At 33.1% G+C, this 19,635-nt stretch overlaps 1 protein-coding gene across 1 annotated transcript; it reads left to right on the forward strand.

Annotated features, from left to right (window-relative positions):
* The first annotated feature begins 5,199 nt into the window (after positions 1-5,199).
* LOC128999203 (multiple epidermal growth factor-like domains protein 10) lies at positions 5,200-18,905 on the forward strand. Its single transcript, XM_054425591.1, has 7 exons — positions 5,200-5,242; positions 7,323-7,427; positions 8,189-8,327; positions 12,395-13,923; positions 15,141-15,223; positions 16,402-16,542; positions 18,720-18,905. The coding sequence occupies exons 1-7, from the start codon at positions 5,229-5,231 to the stop codon at positions 18,806-18,808; spliced, it is 2,100 nt and encodes a 699-aa protein (XP_054281566.1). The 5' UTR covers positions 5,200-5,228; the 3' UTR covers positions 18,809-18,905.
* The last annotated feature ends 730 nt before the right edge of the window (positions 18,906-19,635 follow it).

Consider the following 19,635-nt stretch of genomic DNA (forward strand, 5'->3'; position numbering starts at 1 on the left):
ATAGGTTTGGACGCTAGAACCCGCTGAAGGCGGGCCGCAGCACTGAGACTGTTTACCTCCTGTGTAAACTGTCTCCATGAATTTTGTTTAGCTTTTTTTATTGCAAGGCTGTATTCTGTAAGTGCCCTTCCATATGGTTCCCACATACGGCTCCGTTTGCATTGGTTGAATAGTTTCCTGACACCCGCCCTCATGCGAGTCAAATCCGCAGTCCACCATCTAGTGCTGGTACTGCGTTTTCTCTGTCCCAGAGGGCAGTTGTCATGGAAGCAAGTGATCATTGCGTCCTGTAAGTCGGTCGCAATTTGGTCAATGTCTGCAAAGCAGCTGACCCTCCTACTCACGGATCCCAACTGGAACTGTAGGTCAGAGTTATACTGTGACCAGTCTGTTCTCCTGGGATTACGGAAGGAGGATGTGACAGTGTCACTTAGCATGCTGAAGCAGATGTATTTGTGGTCAGATAACGAGGCCTCCTTACTTACGTGCCAGTTTTCTATGACTCTGTGAATGCGTTCCGTACTAACAGTAATGTCTATGACCTCCCGCCTTGTTCTTGTGACAAATGTCGGTTGGTTGCCCACATTACAGATATACAGATTGTTTGAAATTAGATATTGAAGGAGAGACTCACCTCTTGGATTGATGTCCGAGCTTCCCCATCCGTTGGCGTGGTGTGCCAGAGAATAAATTCCCATGTTATTCTTATGGAGAATATTGTCAAATGTTGTAGTTTGCTTGTTTATGGATATATTTTGTATTTTTATCAAATTTATTTATTTTGTACTAAGCTATCAATATTTTACAAAAAAACACACTTTATTAGTTTCCTTGTAGCAGCAAACCTAGGTACTCGTTAAACCTAATGTTATTAAAATATATTTAATTGGAAATCAATTAAGACAAATGGAAATTCGCTTAGTCGGCAGGTTTGCTGCGGCAGAGGTATTTTACAAAACGTATGAAAACTGTATGTAATAATAAAGAAACTAACATAGAGCACTTGATTAGTTTGGGGGCCTTAGCGATGTGGGACAATACCTCCCTGCAGCAAACTATTTTTATTTGCCTAGTTAAATTTTTACAAAAAATATTTCACTAAACATATCTTTGATTTATTCCATTTTAAATTACACAGTGGTGTGTTTAGAGTTGAGATTGCCATGGACATTCCACAGAAGTTTAAGATCTTTCTCTTCGTCACCCCACAGATGTCACCATAGCCTTAGAAAAAATGCATCCAATCGGCATCCAAATAACGTCTTTAAAACGAGAGCATTCTACTTTATTTTTGAATACAACTAGTAAAGCATAACCACTTTTCTTTTATTCCTTTCAATCACAAAGTCACTCAAAACTCACAACATTTCAGCCTGGAAATGCCTGTATACCGGCAGCTAATGTCATATGGCCTTCAGGACCATTTATTATGCAGGATCACACGGGCCCGCACCACACTGGTGTGAAAGAAGGCTAATAGTGACAAACTGTGTTGTCCAGTTGTCAGTTGTCCAACACTTTGTGACACATAAAGGTGACAATCTGTGAGCACATGAACCTAGGTATCTGTTTTATTTTGAGAAAATCCTATGCACAGTTTCTTTTTTTAATTAAAGGTTTTGAGTTGTTACTTGATGACATTTAAATTTTGTTCATTACTCTATTCCACTCTAGAATTTTATTTATATAGTTAAATATAGTTTTAGTTTTGTTAAGTCATTATAGTTATTTGCTTAGGTTAAATGTTGTTTGATGTTTTTATTAGGGATTTTTAAAGGTAAATTAAAAAGTTTGTTTTTAATTTCAGGGTTTCCAAACTCAAGCCCCGAAGAATCTTGATGTCGTACTTATTGGGATTGGTGTTGTGATCGATACTACTATAGTTCATATCAGTGTGTTAAGACACGAATAAATAGAAACTTTGTAATTGAAAATGAGATAAAAAATGTGTTATAATTTTGTTATAAATTTGTTATAAATTGCTATAAATTTGTTAAATCTTATTCTTACAATCTTAAATCTTGTTAACAATCTTGTCTTGTGTTGTTGTTTAATCTTGTTACAATCTTGTTAATCTTAATCTTATTCTGTGTGCACGTTTTACATATTTGATCTTGGTAGTCAGTTGAAACCTTATAATCACAACAGCAGTTGGTTTGCATATTTAGTGTGCATTTTTTTCTAGATATACAGGCAAATCTCTGTATACAGCACTTTTTAGGGTCTTTTCCAGGTTATCAAAACTCAAGTACAATTTGATACACACACATAGAATCTCCGGTTAACCACATGAATGATGCCTAGAAATTTAATTTAATTTACAGTTATCTATTATTGCACTTTCAATAAATTAAATCCGTTATGTAAGGCATAACGTTTTTAATCTTACTTAATTTGAGATTTTCTTACAAAACGTGATCGGAAATGGTTGCCGTATTTTGTAAACACCATTTAGTAAACATATCAGTGACAGCTAGAAAAATATACTTAATCCAAACAGCTGCTCATTATATCATAGAACGAATAAGAAAACTGAACTGACAGTACTGTACTGTTTCTTTCTTGAGTAATCTCAAGTTGTATCAGTCAGTGAATTTTCAAACAGTAAAAATCTTTTAATTAATTCAAATAAATCCAATTTTTTATCATTCAAAACCAAACAGGATAGATTAAAATTACAACCAAACATTCAGCTAGATGGATCAAAAATTATTCAAGTAAACCATACAAAATTCCTTGGATTGATTCTAGACGAGAATTTGAGTTGGGATAAGCATGTTGATCATGTAGTAAATAAAATGTCAACTGGCATACATGCTTTGAGACAAATGTCTCATGTATGCAATATTGATACTCTCAAATCAATCTATTTTGCCCTGATCAACTCGCATATGGCTTACGGTATTGCTATATATGGCGGGACTAGCAATAAAAACCTTAAAAAAATTCTGAAACAGCAAAAGAAAGCATTACGAATTATCTTTAATATAAAAAATAGAAAATCTACAAAACCATATTTTTCAAAATTAGGTATCATGACGGTTTATGACCTATATATTTGAAACCATAATGTAAAAAAATTAAACACACAAAAATACAGTCAAAAATCACATACATACAACCTGAGAAATAAAAGATATGTAGAACCACATAAATTACAGATTTTTGAAAATAAAACAACTTTTATTGGTACTAAATTTCTTTATAATCTGCCTAAGAATATTCTTTGTGAAGAAAAATATAACAGTTTCAAAATCCGCCTTAAAGAATACCTATTGACTCATCCTATCTTTTCAAGTAAAGATTTTTTTAATTTAAGGAATGTAAAATATAAAAAAAACTGTATTAGTGTCATTGTCATACAACAACAAAATACCCCCGCCGCAGCAAACCTGCAGACTAAGCGAATTTCCATTTGACTGATTGGATTTACACTGAAATGTCTACTTAAAAATATAACATTTATTCTTGATTTAAATAGAATTAGTTTAACAAGTACTTAGGTTTGCTGCATCAGGGAGGGTAAAACTTTTTTTTGTAAAATGTGAATAGGTAGTGAGAAATAAAAACATTCTCCAAATTTGATCAAAATATGTTCACAAACAAGCAAACTACAACAGTTTACTTATTCTCCATAAGAATAACATGGGAATTTTAAATTTACAATTTTTTGGAATTTTCTCCGTAACTATTAGGCGCATAATAACGCTTCAATATACTAAATTATTTGTATTTTTAAGCTCTACAAAATGGTTTGGAAAGAAATTGCTAAATTTTATGTTTTTTGGGTCATAAATAGGAAAAACCTATTTTTACCCCATAAAACCCCCCGTAAACCCCCGTTCCCATGGTCCGATCATGCTGGATCGCGAACTCATTCGAATAAACGTAGGTTTACACGTTTGTACCAAATTTCATCCAAATCGGATCATTTTTGCTCGAGTTATCGTGCTGACGGACACATATATATATATAAATATATAAATATATATATATATATATATGAATTTGAACGGATGGTGTTTTTGGCCTCTAGGGACCTCAAAACGAAAAAAAAATCGGTCCCGCGTCCAGGTCTTACCATGAGTACTACGGTAATAGCTTATTCCCTATATGGGAAATTCGCTAAAACTGGTCAAAGACATTTAATCTGTGTTCCCATTCAAATCAAGTGATTTTAGAAGAATAGGACTACATCCAAGAAAATTTAACAAAAACTTTGTTGAAGAATTCATTTATATAAAAAACGAATCACCCGAACAACATCAGACCTATTAATTTGCATTTTTACAGGTAAATATAATTGACGTCATTACATCAACTAACCAAAAGAATGCCATTTGAACCAATAAAATTGTGACAGACAGACTATGCAGGAAATTGGGTAGTATTTAAGTAATTTGAACAATTAAAAAAAATTATTAAAAAGTAAAAAATACTGGCGACAATGGTGGTACCATGTAGGCTACAGTATCAGTGACAAAGATAAACATAAACAACTTTATGCGGCTATGGGTAAGTCGGGAATCATTTTGGAAAACACTAAAAAAAAGGCCAGCTTCTGAAAAATGATAAAATATTTACGAGAAATCTTGATTAAGTTATATTGAACTGTTATGAACAGGGTGAGTTATTTCCATTTGTTGTCCATTAGTAAGTGGAGTCTTTTAAAATCTTTAAAAGTTATTAGTTTTAAAATAACTTCCTGTAATATCGTTACTTTTCAATTGCTCAATTTCGAGCAACAGGTACACTAGTTCGTACTAGTAAAATTAAATTGTTGGGCAGGTCATTCATCAATTGAGTCATAGAAACAAACTACTGTACATTTCTGGGAATTTGAAAATTTAGGAGTGTTCCTCAAGAATTTTATTCCCAGTATAAATTCCTGATTTTTCCTTCATAGTAAACTTTCTGGGAGCTTTACATCACAACTTCTAGGGGGTTATTTTATTTTTCTGTATAATTAATTGTTATGCCAATGTAACTTGATGAGATTTTAAAACCTTTGACATTCCTTATAATGAAGATTATAGATTTTGGTTCCTAATTACTAATCGACATGTAAAGGAGGCACCTTATAGACTTGAAATAGAAAATTCCACTGAAGTTATATCTCTGTATGATTTGGTCAGTTTCAGCAGGATGAGTGAGTGTCATCCAGGATACAGAGGAGATAGGATTAACTGTTATCTAAACATCATTTCACTGCTCTCCCACTCATCATCATGGGACCAACATCGTAAGTATCCACGTATTATTGCACCACATTCTTCCGATAAAAAGATCAATGATTTAGGGCTTGTCCTAAAAAATTTAATATTTTGTTGAAGGCATCTCATACACAAACTATAGTCTATAGGTCGTTGAATCATTCAAAGGGGGATGTTTTAATTTTTTACTTTTTGAATTTACAAAGCCAATATTTCGAGGCCTAATAGTATCCATAGTACACAGTTAAGTTGATTGTGTAAGGTGTAGGTGAGTGTAGCAGAGAATGACCGTTTCGTATAAAAACCGTCATATATGAAGTTTTCTGTTTTAAGTCTATCAAAAACTGTCTTAAAAGAAGCTTTGTAGCCTGATTGGATTGGCCCTGTTACTGATAAAACAAGAAGAACATTTTAGTGTTTCTTTTATAACACAACCAAAGTGTTCCATTCAGTTAAAAGCTTCTCACTACAGCTCTTGTACAAAAAAATGGTTTCTTGTACTTGTTATGGCTCTTGCATTATTGATTGAAACTGCAATGTATTATATGCAATTTCCAGTAAACATAATTAAGGTACAATTTTATACTCATTTGATCAAAATCCTAACAAACAATTATTTAAACAGTCCCTTAGTTTAAAATTTAACAGGTAAAAAAAATTGAAATAGGCAAACTTAACAAACTTAAATTATGAATAACAGTTTATTAAAAAAGGTTAACAATGTATATCACAGGTGTAACAATGAACATGGGACAAAATTTATATCCTTAAATCACAGATGGAAAAATTGTTAAAACCATATCAAAATAGCCCAAGCAAATTGGGAAAAATAGAGGAACAAATCTATGTATTCCCAATTTTTTCAAAAATGTGTCGGGGAGGGTCCCCTAATGAATATATGATAGGTGAGAATAAAATCACCCTGCCCTCTCTGGTGGTGGGAGGTGTAAATGTCCCAATTTGCGGTTTTTTGCTTATACCTTGAAAACGGCGCATCGTAGCTTAAATTGTTCACTGTAAAGGTTAAAGCTCATTAAATTTGCTACAACATTGATCATATACATTATTAGTGTATGACGCATAGTTTCTGAGATATCCGCGCTCAAAAAAAAAAAAAAAAAAAAATGTTAAAAAAATTTCATCTCAAATTTTTTGTTAAAATCTTGTTTGTTTCTCCTTCTCTGTTATTTTTCAGAAATATTGACGGAAAGAAGGTTGTACTAATGTTACCTTAGCCTTTGTTTTTGCAAGAACAAAGGCTCAGTCAACATTAGTTCCATAATTAAATATGAATTTATTTTGTATGTTTTAACTGTTTTAACTTGGATCATCAAAATAAATAGATAACTTTTTTATTTTGTCAAATTGTGATTTACATAACTATTACCAATTTTTTCCTTAAATATACTTATATATATGGCCTAAACAATTATCAGAAACCATACAAATCGTGCAATGATAAAAAATCAAAACTTTGCAACTATTTGTGTAGTTCATGAATTTCTCTTTTAATCTTAAAAACGCTGTAGCTTTATACCTACATATTATCTATTTACATTTTGTATATACTATTGAAGTAAATTTAATTATCTACAACCTTCTTTCCGTCAATATTTCTGAAAAATAACAAGGAAGGAGAAACAAATAAAATTTTACAAAAAATGTTATATGAAAATATTTTTTTGAACTTTATTATTATTATTTTTTTTTTGAGGGCGGATATCTCAGAAACTATGCGTCTTTCACTAATAATGTATATGATCAATGTTGTAGCAAATTTAATAAACTTTAACTTTTACATTGTACAATTTAAGCTAAGACACGCCGTTTTCAAGTTATAAGCAAAAAACCGCAAATTGGGGCATTTACACCTCCCACCACCAGAGAGCGGCAGGGTGATTTTACTCTCACCTATCATATATTCATTAGGGGACCCTCCCTGACACATTTTTAAAAAAATTGGGAATACATATATTTGTTCCTCTATTTTTCCTTATTTGGACTTATTTGCTTGAACTAACAGTGAACATGAAGATGAAATGTATGCAAATTAATAGTATTGCAAAATCTTACAATCCTTAATTTCTTATCAATAATCAATGATTTCAGGATTGGTTGGTTATCAGTGAGAGGAATAATCAGTATTTTTCTCTATTTTCTACTCACAAAAGATGCATCTGGGGAAACCAATGGCATTTGTACTAGGACTGAAGTGTAAGTAAAGTTACGATGTAAACATAAATCTTGACAATATAAATAGGTTACATACCTTACGTCGTCAATCCTAAAAGCGAAACTTTTTAAAAAAAGGTGTGTTTAGAGTTAAGATTGCCATGGACATTCCACAGAAGTTTAAGATCTTTCTCTTCGTCACCCCACAGATGTCACCATAGCCTTAGAAAAAATGCATCCAATCGGCATCCAAATAACGTCTTTAAAACGAGAGCATTCTACTTTATTTTTGAATACAACTAGTAAAGCATAACCACTTTTCTTTTATTCCTTTCAATCACAAAGTCACTCAAAACTCACAACATTTCAGCCTGGAAATGCCTGTATACCGGCAGCTAATGTCATATGGCCTTCAGGACCATTTATTATGCAGGATCACACGGGCCCGCACCACACTGGTGTGAAAGAAGGCTAATAGTGACAAACTGTGTTGTCCAGTTGTCAGTTGTCCAACACTTTGTGACACATAAAGGTGACAATCTGTGAGCACATGAACCTAGGTATCTGTTTTATTTTGAGAAAATCCTATGCACAGTTTCTTTTTTTAATTAAAGGTTTTGAGTTGTTACTTGATGACATTTAAATTTTGTTCATTACTCTATTCCACTCTAGAATTTTATTTATATAGTTAAATATAGTTTTAGTTTTGTCAAGTCATTATAGTTATTTGCTTAGGTATAATGTTGTTTGATGTTTTTATTAGTGATTCAAAGGTAAATTAAAAAGTTTGTTTTTAATTTCAGGGTTTCCAAACTCAAGCCCCGAAGAATCTTGAAATCGTACGAAGAAACTTATCGGGATTGGTGTCGTGATCGATACTACTATAGTTCATATCAGTGTGTTAAGACACGAATAAATAGACACTTTGTAATTGAAAATGAGGTAACAAAATGTGTTATAATTTTGTTATAATGTGCTATAAGTTTGTTTAATCTTATTCTTACACTAGCTGTGTACCCGTTCTACAGATGGGATCTTTGGTAGTCAGTTGAAACCTTATAATCACAACAGCAGTTGGTTTGCATATTTAGTGTGCATTTTTTTCTAGATATACAGGCAAATCTCTGTATACAGCACTTTTTTAGGGTCTTTTCCTGGTTATCAAAACTCAAGTACAATTTGATACACACACATAGAATCTCCGGTTAACCACATGAATGATGCCTAGAAATTTAATTTAATTTACAGTTATCCATTATTGCACTTACAATAAATTAAATCAGTTATGTAAGGCATAACGTTTTTAATCTTACTTAATTTGAGATTTTCTTACAAAACGTGATCGGAAATGGTTGCCGTATTTTGTAAACACCATTTAGTAAACATATCAGTGACAGCTAGAAAAACATACTTAATCCAAACAGCTGCTCATTATATCATAGATGTCGTATTCTCCAAACAGATGATTGGTATTTCATAAATGACGTATGTGGTAAACATTAGGAGAAAGCTTGACAAAAATTGGGGGTTTGAACGACCGTTATTTTATTTTGAAAAGTAGTGAGGTCGTATTTTAATGGCTAAAGACACTCTCGCCAATCCAGTGAATACAAAAAGACTATTTTTGAATCCCGATCGATGCTCTTGTTTTTCAGGAGAAGGCTGCGTAAAATGCTTTGTGGGCTGTGACAGACAGACAGACAAAAATTGAGATAAGACTTGTTTCGGCTTCTATAATGTATAAAACGTAAAAATAACCAAAAAAGTTTCTTATTCTGAGCAATGTACAGTCAAAAATCTAATTTTATTTAAATAGACTTATAGGTATGTTACTAATTTTACTAATATTATAAATGTGAAAGTTTGTGTGTTTGTTTGTTTGAAGTTCAATGACGCTTTAACTACTGGTTGGATTGGGCTGAAATTTGGTATGATAATAGCCCATATTCCCGATTAACATATACCAGTAGACATATTCTTATCTCAAAAATCCTTTCGGGCTCCGCCCCAGTGGCTCTGGAGTTTCCCATATGTTAACCTTAAAACCTTATGAGTATTCATTGAGCGAAGCTTTGGTATCAACTTCAATGCAATCTTTATAACACTTAAGCTCAATAACGGCTGAACATATTTTAGCCAAACTTACCGAGGTTGTTTTTTTCAAATGATTGGATGGTTTGGACGTAACCAATTTCAATTTTTGATAATCTATATTATTTTAACTCAAAGTTTTTAAATTTTAACATTGGCCTTATGGGTTGCTAGGATGGTTACAAAATAACGACATAAATGTAAACAAAACAAAGAATCATAGCATATGTTCAAATCAAGCCACGGCCTAAACACAGTACAAAGGAAAAAATCCGGATGATGACAACTGATCAAATAATACAGAAAATGTCTTAGGTTTACATTTTAACCGATTAAAATTAATAGAAAAAACACAAAAATATATGGGAAAGAAATTGTTTAATAAACTGCAACCAAAATATAAAGATTTAATAAACAAAACGTCTTTTAAAAGCAGCCTTGCCTCATTTCTTGTAAACAAAATATATTATAGTATTGACGAATTTTTGAATGATGGTAATTTTTTAAATTAGCAAATATTATGTTTTATAAAATAACCCAAATAATTATTTGTAAGAATCATTGTTCATTTTTTAGTATTTTAGGTACTTATTATGATATATGATTATATTGACAATGTCACCTGTTTTTGTAGCTTATGCTATGTAATCTGTAAAACGTTTATGTGACAATAAAGATATATTTATTTATTTATTTAAGTCGCAATTTGGCAACCACCACTGATCGAATAGACAGTCATAGATAAAACATTCTTTCTTAGTACAGTATTTAACAGATTTGATTTACGTAGCTAAATAAGGTTGAAACGAATAACATTTTATCTTAAACAATTAATTTGTCGGTAAATCACATTTATGGATCCATCTCATAAATGGCAATCTTTAACAGGTCCACAACGTAGGAAGTGGTGAAGGAAGAAGTAAAGGCGATAAATGTGGAGTGTGGAAAACTTTTGTGGCGTGGCAGTTACATAATTGTATCTAAAATACTAAAATACTATGGGAAGGGGGGAAACAAGTCCATGACGTAGGGAGTGGTGAAGGAAGTAGTAAAGGCTAAAGGTGCTGAGTGTGGGAATCGTTTGTGGCAGTTATTATTAATGTATCTGTAATCTTAAAATTCTGTAGGAAGGGAGGAAAACAAGTCCACGACGTAAAAGTGGTGAAGGAAAGTAGTAAAAGCAAAACATGCTGAGTGTGGGAAACCTTTGTGGCAATTAGACTAATGTATCGGCAATCCTAAAATGCTATGGGAAGGGAGGGAAACAGGTCCATGATGTAGGAAGTGGTGAAGGAAGTAGTAAAAGCTAGCAATGCAGAGTGTGGAAAAATTTGTATTTTGTATTATATCTATAAACATTTGTTCATTTATTATGGCTTTATTAAAACCATGAAACATGATTGCTCCGCTCAAATGGCTTTCACTGCTATGAAAGCAAACCTAGTATTTAATACCGCCGCCACAGCAAACCTGCAGACTAAGCGAATTTCCATTTGCCTGATTGGATTTAGACTAAAATGTCTCCTTAAAAATATCAAATTTATTCCCTGTTGAGATGGTCTACAAGCTAATAGCAATATTCTGTGTTAAGTGATAAATCAATTACCTGTCTGCTTTGATACTGCATTGGTTTTAATTAATATTTAACCCAATACACTAGTAAACTTTGGTGAGATGGTCCTGACTTCAACTATTTTCTTGGTTTCAAATTTGTATATCACATTATCTATTCTGTGTATATAGTCAATGTTTGAACCAAGCTGCAACAAAAAGCTGTGATGCACAATGAGAACTTAGGCTACGGGGAATAGAGGACATCCCCCACTCCTCACGGATCAAACTAGATGTTTCAAGTGACCCCATTTTCTACCTGCCAGATTTCTGGATCAGTTTGTATGATAAAGAACTACCCTCTGACCGCGAATCTTGGGACACACGTACTGTGCATTCATCCCACATTAAACGGTTCCAATTGTGAATGTCCAAAATCCGCTGACAAGAAAGGTGAAATTTGTTTCCTGAGGATCTATTGTAGCTTCTTTCCCTTTCAGATTATTTATATTCGCTTCAGAGGTCTTCCGCTTTTCATTCTTAATCTTGTAAATTAACCATGAAAACATTTAACAGTAATACTCGTATATTTCTAAAATAAACTGAATATAACTATTCTTTAAAACGCTTAGTCCAAACTAACCAATTCAGTTATTTTTGTTTACACGTACTGTAAATCAAAATTATGACAGTTAAAATAATCTATATCAGCTGTTTTTGTTAAGTTCAGCTACAAAATGGTAGCCTATTGACGATATCATGGGCACTTTCAAGGGCTGTAGGACGGAAACTGAATTTTCCCAGCCTTGTGACCAACACTAATCGATTTCTCGTGACCAAATATATAGACATTAAAAATCCTCGGACAGAAAAAAAGTTTGCTTGTACATGCGCTTGTTTTAGATTATAGGATACTGATAATAAAATTAAGTGCCAACGGAGATATTTCATTTAAAATATTTGTACAAAAATCAGACTATTCAAACAAAATATAGGATATAAATACACATTATCTATTTCAATTTTATTTGTTTATTTTACCGTTCAATCATTATAGAATCACGCTGTACCATTTGGCTTTATTTGATGTATTTTATATTAATGGTGTGCACATTAATTAGTTTATAGATTTATTAAATCAAGGTATCTTACTGTCATTGGTGTTCACTTTATTCCACGATCCTAGAGGTCCTCCACTTAGCAAGTAATTTACTTTTGAGCAAAATTTTACCTTTGAATTGTAACACTTTTGTTTGCTTAGTTACTCTTTACAATTTTTCTTTAACCTCTACAAATGAGGAAACAATGCGAAACTTTACAATGACAACAAATTTTGTGTGTGTATTAAACTGTAAATTTTGTTGCAGAGTTACACCGAGCTTGAAACAAAACACTTTTGCTGTCCTGGTTATTCTATTGAACAAGAATCACCACTCAGATGTGCCCCAGTTTGTGAATTTACCTGCTTAAACGGAAAATGCACTAGCCCAAATTATTGTGAATGTGATTCTGGTTATAAGAAAAACAACAATACGGAAAATATTTGTGAACCAGTTTGCAGTGAAGAGTGCAGCAACGGTTATTGCAGCAGCCCAGAACATTGTAAATGTGATTTGGGCTATGACCACATCCCAAGTGTATCAACGTCAAAGTTTGTTTGTTCTCCGGTTTGCTCAAATTCATGCATTAACGCAAACTGTGTCGCTCCTGATGTCTGCCTTTGCTTGCCAGGGTTTGCTAAGACTCTTGTAGACCCCTCCAAGTGTCACCCAGTATGTAACCCACCTTGTAAAAATGGAGTGTGCTCAGCCCCTGATGAATGCATTTGTTTTGAAGGGTACTCTCAGAGTGTACCGTGGTATGATTGCAATCCTGTTTGCACAGAATGTGTCAATGGAATATGTAGCGCTCCTGAACAGTGTTCTTGCCTCAATGGATTTCGAAAGGTCGCCAACGTCTGCGAGCCAATATGTTCCAACGGTTGTTCAAACGGAGATTGTATATTGCCAGACACATGCTCTTGTCTTCCAGGTTATGAAAATTCCTCTGACCCATTTTCATGTATCCCCATTTGTTTCCCAGAGTGTGTCAATGGCAACTGCATCAATCCTGACCAATGTGAGTGTTTTCCTGGTTTTGAAGAAAACGATAAAAACGTTTGTCAACCGTATTGCAACAGTTGTGAAAACGGGTTGTGTTCCGAACCTGAAGTTTGCTCATGTTTTTGGGGGTTTGAAAATGAGAATATATCTAGTTGTTCCCGTCAAAACATTAAACAAATTGATTGCACCTTTTCAAATATAATTACAAATTACAAATTTGACAAAAGCTGCTTTACACCAAATACAAGATTTCCAATGAAGATGGCAAACTGTGAGATTCTGCAATACTTGACAGTGTTGTATGAAAACGAGACTGTACTAGAACTGTTTTGTAAAGAGGTTTCAAATATAGAACTAGTGAATAATATTCTTTACCTTTCACTGGAATGTATGCTAGGGCTACAGAACATTGAGGAGACTTACACTGAAGAAATCTCGACATCATATGAATCCTCAAGTACGTCATCCACTCTCACCAACTATTCTGACACTGAGTCAACAATTGATTATAGCAGCTGGTCATCTGAGCATACATGGCCTACATCTGAGAGATCAACAGAATTTTCTGATTTGGATTATACAAGTGAAAATATAGAAAGTGAACCCGAATTTCACATAAAATATGACACAATAATGTCTAATGCAACTAAATTTACTGATTTACTGCTTGATGTAAATATAACTTTGAAATTCCTCCCTCTAATTGCAAAATCAAGGATTATGGAACACCAATTTGACAATATCACAGTTTCAGAGAAGGATTGGTGTCTTTGCCACAGAAATGAGGGCAATTGGTAAGTGATTTATAAAGTGCTGTTACATAGTAATAATAGGATATAGTGTCTATAGACTGGTTTGTTTTGTTGTCCAAGATAAATTATTTTCTGAGCTGTAACTTAACCTTGCTGACAAATTTCAATAGTGAACCATGACTGATACTGTAGGTGAACTTTATTCATTTCAACTTTTTAGGTTTCATCAGTCCTACGTTTCCATAAGTTAAAATAACGACATTCATATATTCCTCTTATTGAAAAATACAATTCGTAGAAGGCTTAGTTATTTGACCTAATGGACATAGAATGCAAGAGATTAGTATCTAATCAGATTAGTAAAACAGTACAAAACACCTGCCTCAGTGATCAAAAAGCTGTTTGAATCAAACATACTGGTACCTGGTACCGGTACAGTACTCTTCTAAGTGCTGTATGGGGACGTTGTTTGTCCTACCACCTGCACACATATGTAACTGCTACAAATTTCAGATTTATGCCCACTGTCAATGCTGAATTTGGATGTTTATTTTTCTTATTTGACAACAGCAGAAACTACCAGATCAATTGAGCTTAGCAATTCTTAGAATAGCAAAGAATGTTCCTTGGTTCGTTAGAAACAACCACATACACGAAGAGCTTTAAACAGAGTCTGTCTCGACCTTCATTGAAAAATCCTCCTTCAAATTTCTAAAATCTCTAGACAATGTTCCTGCCACTGGCATTCAATCTTGGCGAAACCACTGAAAGTAGAAGAATGCGCTGAAGGCTTCCCCAAGACTTCTTGTTGGACGAAGCCTAAAGAAAATTGATCATGTGACCTGCATCTAAATTTACTATGTTACTGGGTGTCTCAAGTTTGGTGAAGAGCAGCAAGTGCTGCTGTGAGCCCCTAGTATACTGAAAATTAGTAAGACTTTTGAAGGCGATTTGTGCTTATTTCATTAATCTGACATTTTTGAAATATTATTAGAAACAACTTTGTGTTTATTTCCAACCAACAATACAAAAATTATACAAACTTTTAGGTTCTAACTCTATGGTAGCAGTATCAGGCAGTATTCAAGACTTATGAAATACTTGGGCTAGTAATAAGTAATATTACTGTTCATGCTGTTTTGTAAGGTAAAATCTGTTGAGTGATTTCTAATAATTGTGTATTACAGTATCTAACTTTAACCTAAAATTAATCAACAATTTTGGTTGTAGTTTTGGCATTTTATAATGTTTTATTTCAGGAGCATCTGTGTCTCTTCGCCAGTGCAACTATACATGTGCCCATGTCCACCAACCTTTTCAGGGTTATCAGTAGAAGGTGAAGGTAGGCATTGTTAAGTACAAACAAAAACAAACCAACACATGTATACTTCTCATCTCATTGTAAATCTTGAAACTCGTTTTTATGTGTAAAGTTCATGTCCGGTGACACTATCGCTAGTGTCGACGAAATTTTGTTTCTATTATTTTAGGGTTCATTTTATAAATTTTGCTTTACTGTTTGGCTGTACTGTGTGCCGTTTATATAAATTGGTGACAATTTATGTTTATGATTTGTTTATATTTATGTTATGTTTTATTTGGTCAAACGAGGTTTTAAATAACTGAAGTAACAAGAAACAAATATCTTAACAAAACACAACCTCTACAGAGAGTACCGGACAGAACTAACTATAAAATTGGCTTCAACTGATCCTTAAGGATGAGAAATCTACTTAGGGAGTATGTTTTATCAATAGACAAACCATACTCCCTATTACATATAGTCATAGAAAAAAAGAATTAAATATAGACCGTCAGCCGTGCTGCGTTTACCATAGTTACCATGCATAGATTCTGGCGCACACTAATAATTAGATGATGACTAGTCTGGACACATCACATCAGTTATTGAAACACAATGCTTTATTTACACAAATTAAGGCTTATCATAAGGTAAGGAGTGCATTAGTGCATAGCCACTAATACTGTAATACTGACATATAGTTAAGTTAACATACAAAATACTTATTGTTTGTATTTGTAGATAAAGAAAAAAAGATATTGTTTGTACTTAATATTATAGCATAGACAAAAATAATTAAGTATAGACCGTCAGCCGTGCTGCGGTTAACATGGTTACCATAGATTCTGGCGCACACCACTGGGAGCACCGTGTAGTTTCCGTAGCGTGCACGCCGTATCTACATGCACTCACAGCAGTGTGCTCGCTACGTAACAAAATGACCCTTTTCAATAACAACATTTCAAAGTCCTATAACATTAACAAAAAAAATCGCAGGTGCATGGGACTTGCACTAAGTGATTCAGAATTTAATAAAGAATTCAAATATGTATATAACTCAAAATCGAAAATTCCCGACAAGAGGTCTCTATTCGCTTTCCACATCACATTTATGCTTTTTGTCCGTTTCTAGAGTATGTTTTAAAGCATGTGAAAGAAAACATTATTGTACCCTCAATTATGATACAATTTACATATGCCTAAATTATCTTTTACAGGATCAACATTGATTGGTGTATTGAAAAACTTGATATTGTTGGTGATATTTTTAATGGCAGCCCTAGCAGTGGTCTATATCCTTCATAAAAATAAAGACCAATCTGGATCTTACTCAACCTATGGACCAGAAAGAAAAACAGGTATATGAAAATGTCTCATTTATTAATTTATTTGTCTCCCTGAAATTCATTTATTAAGAGTGTGTTTTACTTCTGAGTTGAAATAGTACAATTTAACTCAGGGGAGGCTCTAGAGGGTAGGCCGGACATACCAGAAATTTTGATAGATATCTCAAAATTATAAATAAATAAAGACCTTTAATTATATGTGTAAATAAAGGGAAAGCATTAAAACTTCTTATTTTGCATTTCAATTTTGAAATCCCCCCTTTTTGCTGGGAAACTCCTCAAAACTCTCGTTCCCCAATCAAACTCACATGCATATGTGCATATGAGAAGGGTCCCATATACTTCACCCCATTGCCGGTTAAACGACACCCGGCACCCGACAGCCGGGTAGATGTGAAACATCCCATGCTACATTAGACCCACAATGCATGTATGAAAAACTTCTGTTTTGGCTGCACTATGACAAAATCTTATATATTTAAAAAAATTAGTTTTTCTTTTCTGAGTATGTTTCGCTTTTCCACCCGTCTAATTTTCATTATTGAGGTCAAGAATTGAAAGTATTCAAGCACAGATTTCACATCAAGTATCAGCATATATTTATCTACAGTCCCACTCGGCTTATACGTAAACAAATTTGCTACACCTGTATTTCTTATGGGAGTTAAATTTGGTCTTTTTTCTGAGTTCGTTTGGCTCTTCAACTCGATTGATTTTCATTATTGAGGTCTCAAATTGAAGGTATGCAGGCACAGATTTCACATCTAGCATCGATCGGCATATATATTTGTCTACAGTCCCACTTGGCTTATACATAAACAAAATTTGCTACACCTGTATTTCTTATGGGAGTTAAATTAGGCTTTTCTTTTCCAAGTTCGTTTGGCTCTTCTACCTGACCGATTTTCATGATTGTGGTCTCAAATTGAAGGTATTCACTCACAGATTTCACATCAAGCATCAGCATATATTTATCTACCGCATTACTCGACCAAAAAAAAAAATAAATATGATTAATTTTTTCATTCTTACTTCAGTTTAAGATGTATTTACCACGTTATAATTAATTATAGGTTTTAATTTGAGCTATTGATCGTTTGAATCAGTTAAATAAAATATACTGTATTACTCAATCAAAAATCTTAAATTTGATTATTTCTCTGATATGATATTTATTTTAACACTGCGGGGCTGCATGGGTCCTAATAATATATAATATATAATAATATATAATTGCCTCTAGTAATATATAATTTCATCTCTAGGGCACAAAATGACACTTTTCGACCCGATTTCATGTTTTACGAATAAGGAAGGGAAAATGAGGAAGGTTTGAAAGGACACTTATTGTCCGTGTGATGAAATATTTTTTATGTTAATGCTCATATTGCACCATTATTTAAGCAAACTTAGTTAGAAAATGACAAAACTTTTCATATAAAGATAAAACTCTCATTACAACTTCTAACCAATTTAGGCTAGCTGATACAAGCAGATGTTATATTACATTACAAGTCATTCAATCATTTTGATTATTTTAGTATACATATTTTTTGACTAAAAATGTTTTTTGCTACACAACTGTGAAATGACCTGTTTTCGACATGTTGAACACCTGCGAAAATTCATCATTACATTGTTTATTACGACAATGTTTACTATGCAAAAGTAAATGTCTACTATCTTTTTGAATTTTGCCGACGTACAAACAAAGATTTGTTATTGTTTTGTCATCTGTTTCAAATTTCAACAACAAAATCTGTACAACCCAAGTAAATATTATTAAATTTAAATTGAAAGCAAAACCTAAACAAATTATATGAGTTTTGTAATGTTCCTAACTGTAATAAAGAATTATCCAATGTCTGTTTTAATCGAGAAAGTAATTAGTCTTTGTGGTGTAGGGAAAAGTAACGTTCAAAACACAAGTGAAAGTAGGTCTATACATATTCTCGACCATTTTAAGGTGCTCGATAAATCTCATACCACTTCAAACATGGTCTCAAATATGTAATGACTCACTTTCTACTCTTGTTATGAAATATACTATTTCGTCATATGCATGCGTTTGCGTTGCGGGTCTAAAGTAGCATTTTACAGCCTTGGTAGTAAAAATAAACATACAACAACGCTTCAATATACCTACTAAATTATTTTTGTTTATTTGATGTCAACAAATGTCTTTTTAGATGAAAGTTCCAGCACACCACTGCCAATAGACTTAGTAGTCTTAGATGGAATCCCAGAGGACAACACTCAACGGTTGTGTGAAGAATAATTATCATTATCAAAAGTTGGAGAAGAAGGATTCGGTTTTTTTTCTACTTCACATTTGTCACATGATTGCCTACTGATTAAAGATTGAATTTCATAAAAAAAAATTTCTGTAACACAATTCACATCATTTAAATTTTGTGATATTAGTTGTTCTTGCCTGCGCTTTTGTTTTTAACCCAAATATAAGTGCAGTGGTGGTCCAAGGATTTCATTTCAGGGGGGATGATCGATGATCACCGGGGGGTCATCCCTGAAAAATGTGGAATCTAAAGCCTAAAAACGTATGGGTAGACTTCCGTATCTCTTGGTACAAACAACCGAATGAAAATATTGATTAATTGATTGTTTCATTTGATATATGGTTTAGTTAGTTATGTTAGGTTAACCTTACCTAACTAACCAAACCATATCTATCAATATTTTCATTCGGTTGTTTGTGCCAACAGATACGGTCTATCCAAAAGTATTTTTATACGTATTTGAGCTCTAAAATATGCTCAAGCCAATCCTAAATCTACTATGAGCAATGTTTGCTTGTATGTATGTATGCTTGTTTGCTTTGCTTGCACAAAGATCTCAAGACAAAAACGGTTTCAACAATTTTCTTCAAATGTTGTAAATAGTTTATTTCTGGCCTAAAAACAAGTTAACTGCAGTTAGAAATGCCAACAAAAATCTAATTACGTAGAAAAATGAAACTCAAAGTCACATTTTAATTGAGCAAAGATTATACTGAAAATTACTTGATACATTGTAGTAAAGACTAGCAGTGCGGAGTGTGGGAAGCGATCTGTGGCAGTTGGCTTAATGTATCTAGAATACTAAAAT

This window comes from Macrosteles quadrilineatus, unplaced genomic scaffold, assembly GCF_028750875.1.
Source record: "Macrosteles quadrilineatus isolate MER2022 unplaced genomic scaffold, UCM_ALF_1.0 Scaffold_8__2_contigs__length_117827958, whole genome shotgun sequence".
In the NCBI taxonomy this organism is placed as follows: Eukaryota; Metazoa; Arthropoda; class Insecta; order Hemiptera; family Cicadellidae; genus Macrosteles; species Macrosteles quadrilineatus.

Excerpts from the sequence above, each read along its gene's own strand:
- LOC128999203 (XM_054425591.1), top strand. Across the intron at positions 8,328-12,394 it reads ACTTTGTAATTGAAAATGAG|AGTTACACCGAGCTTGAAAC; the intron begins GTAACAAAATGT and ends ATTTTGTTGCAG. Across the intron at positions 13,924-15,140 it reads CACAGAAATGAGGGCAATTG|GAGCATCTGTGTCTCTTCGC; the intron begins GTAAGTGATTTA and ends GTTTTATTTCAG.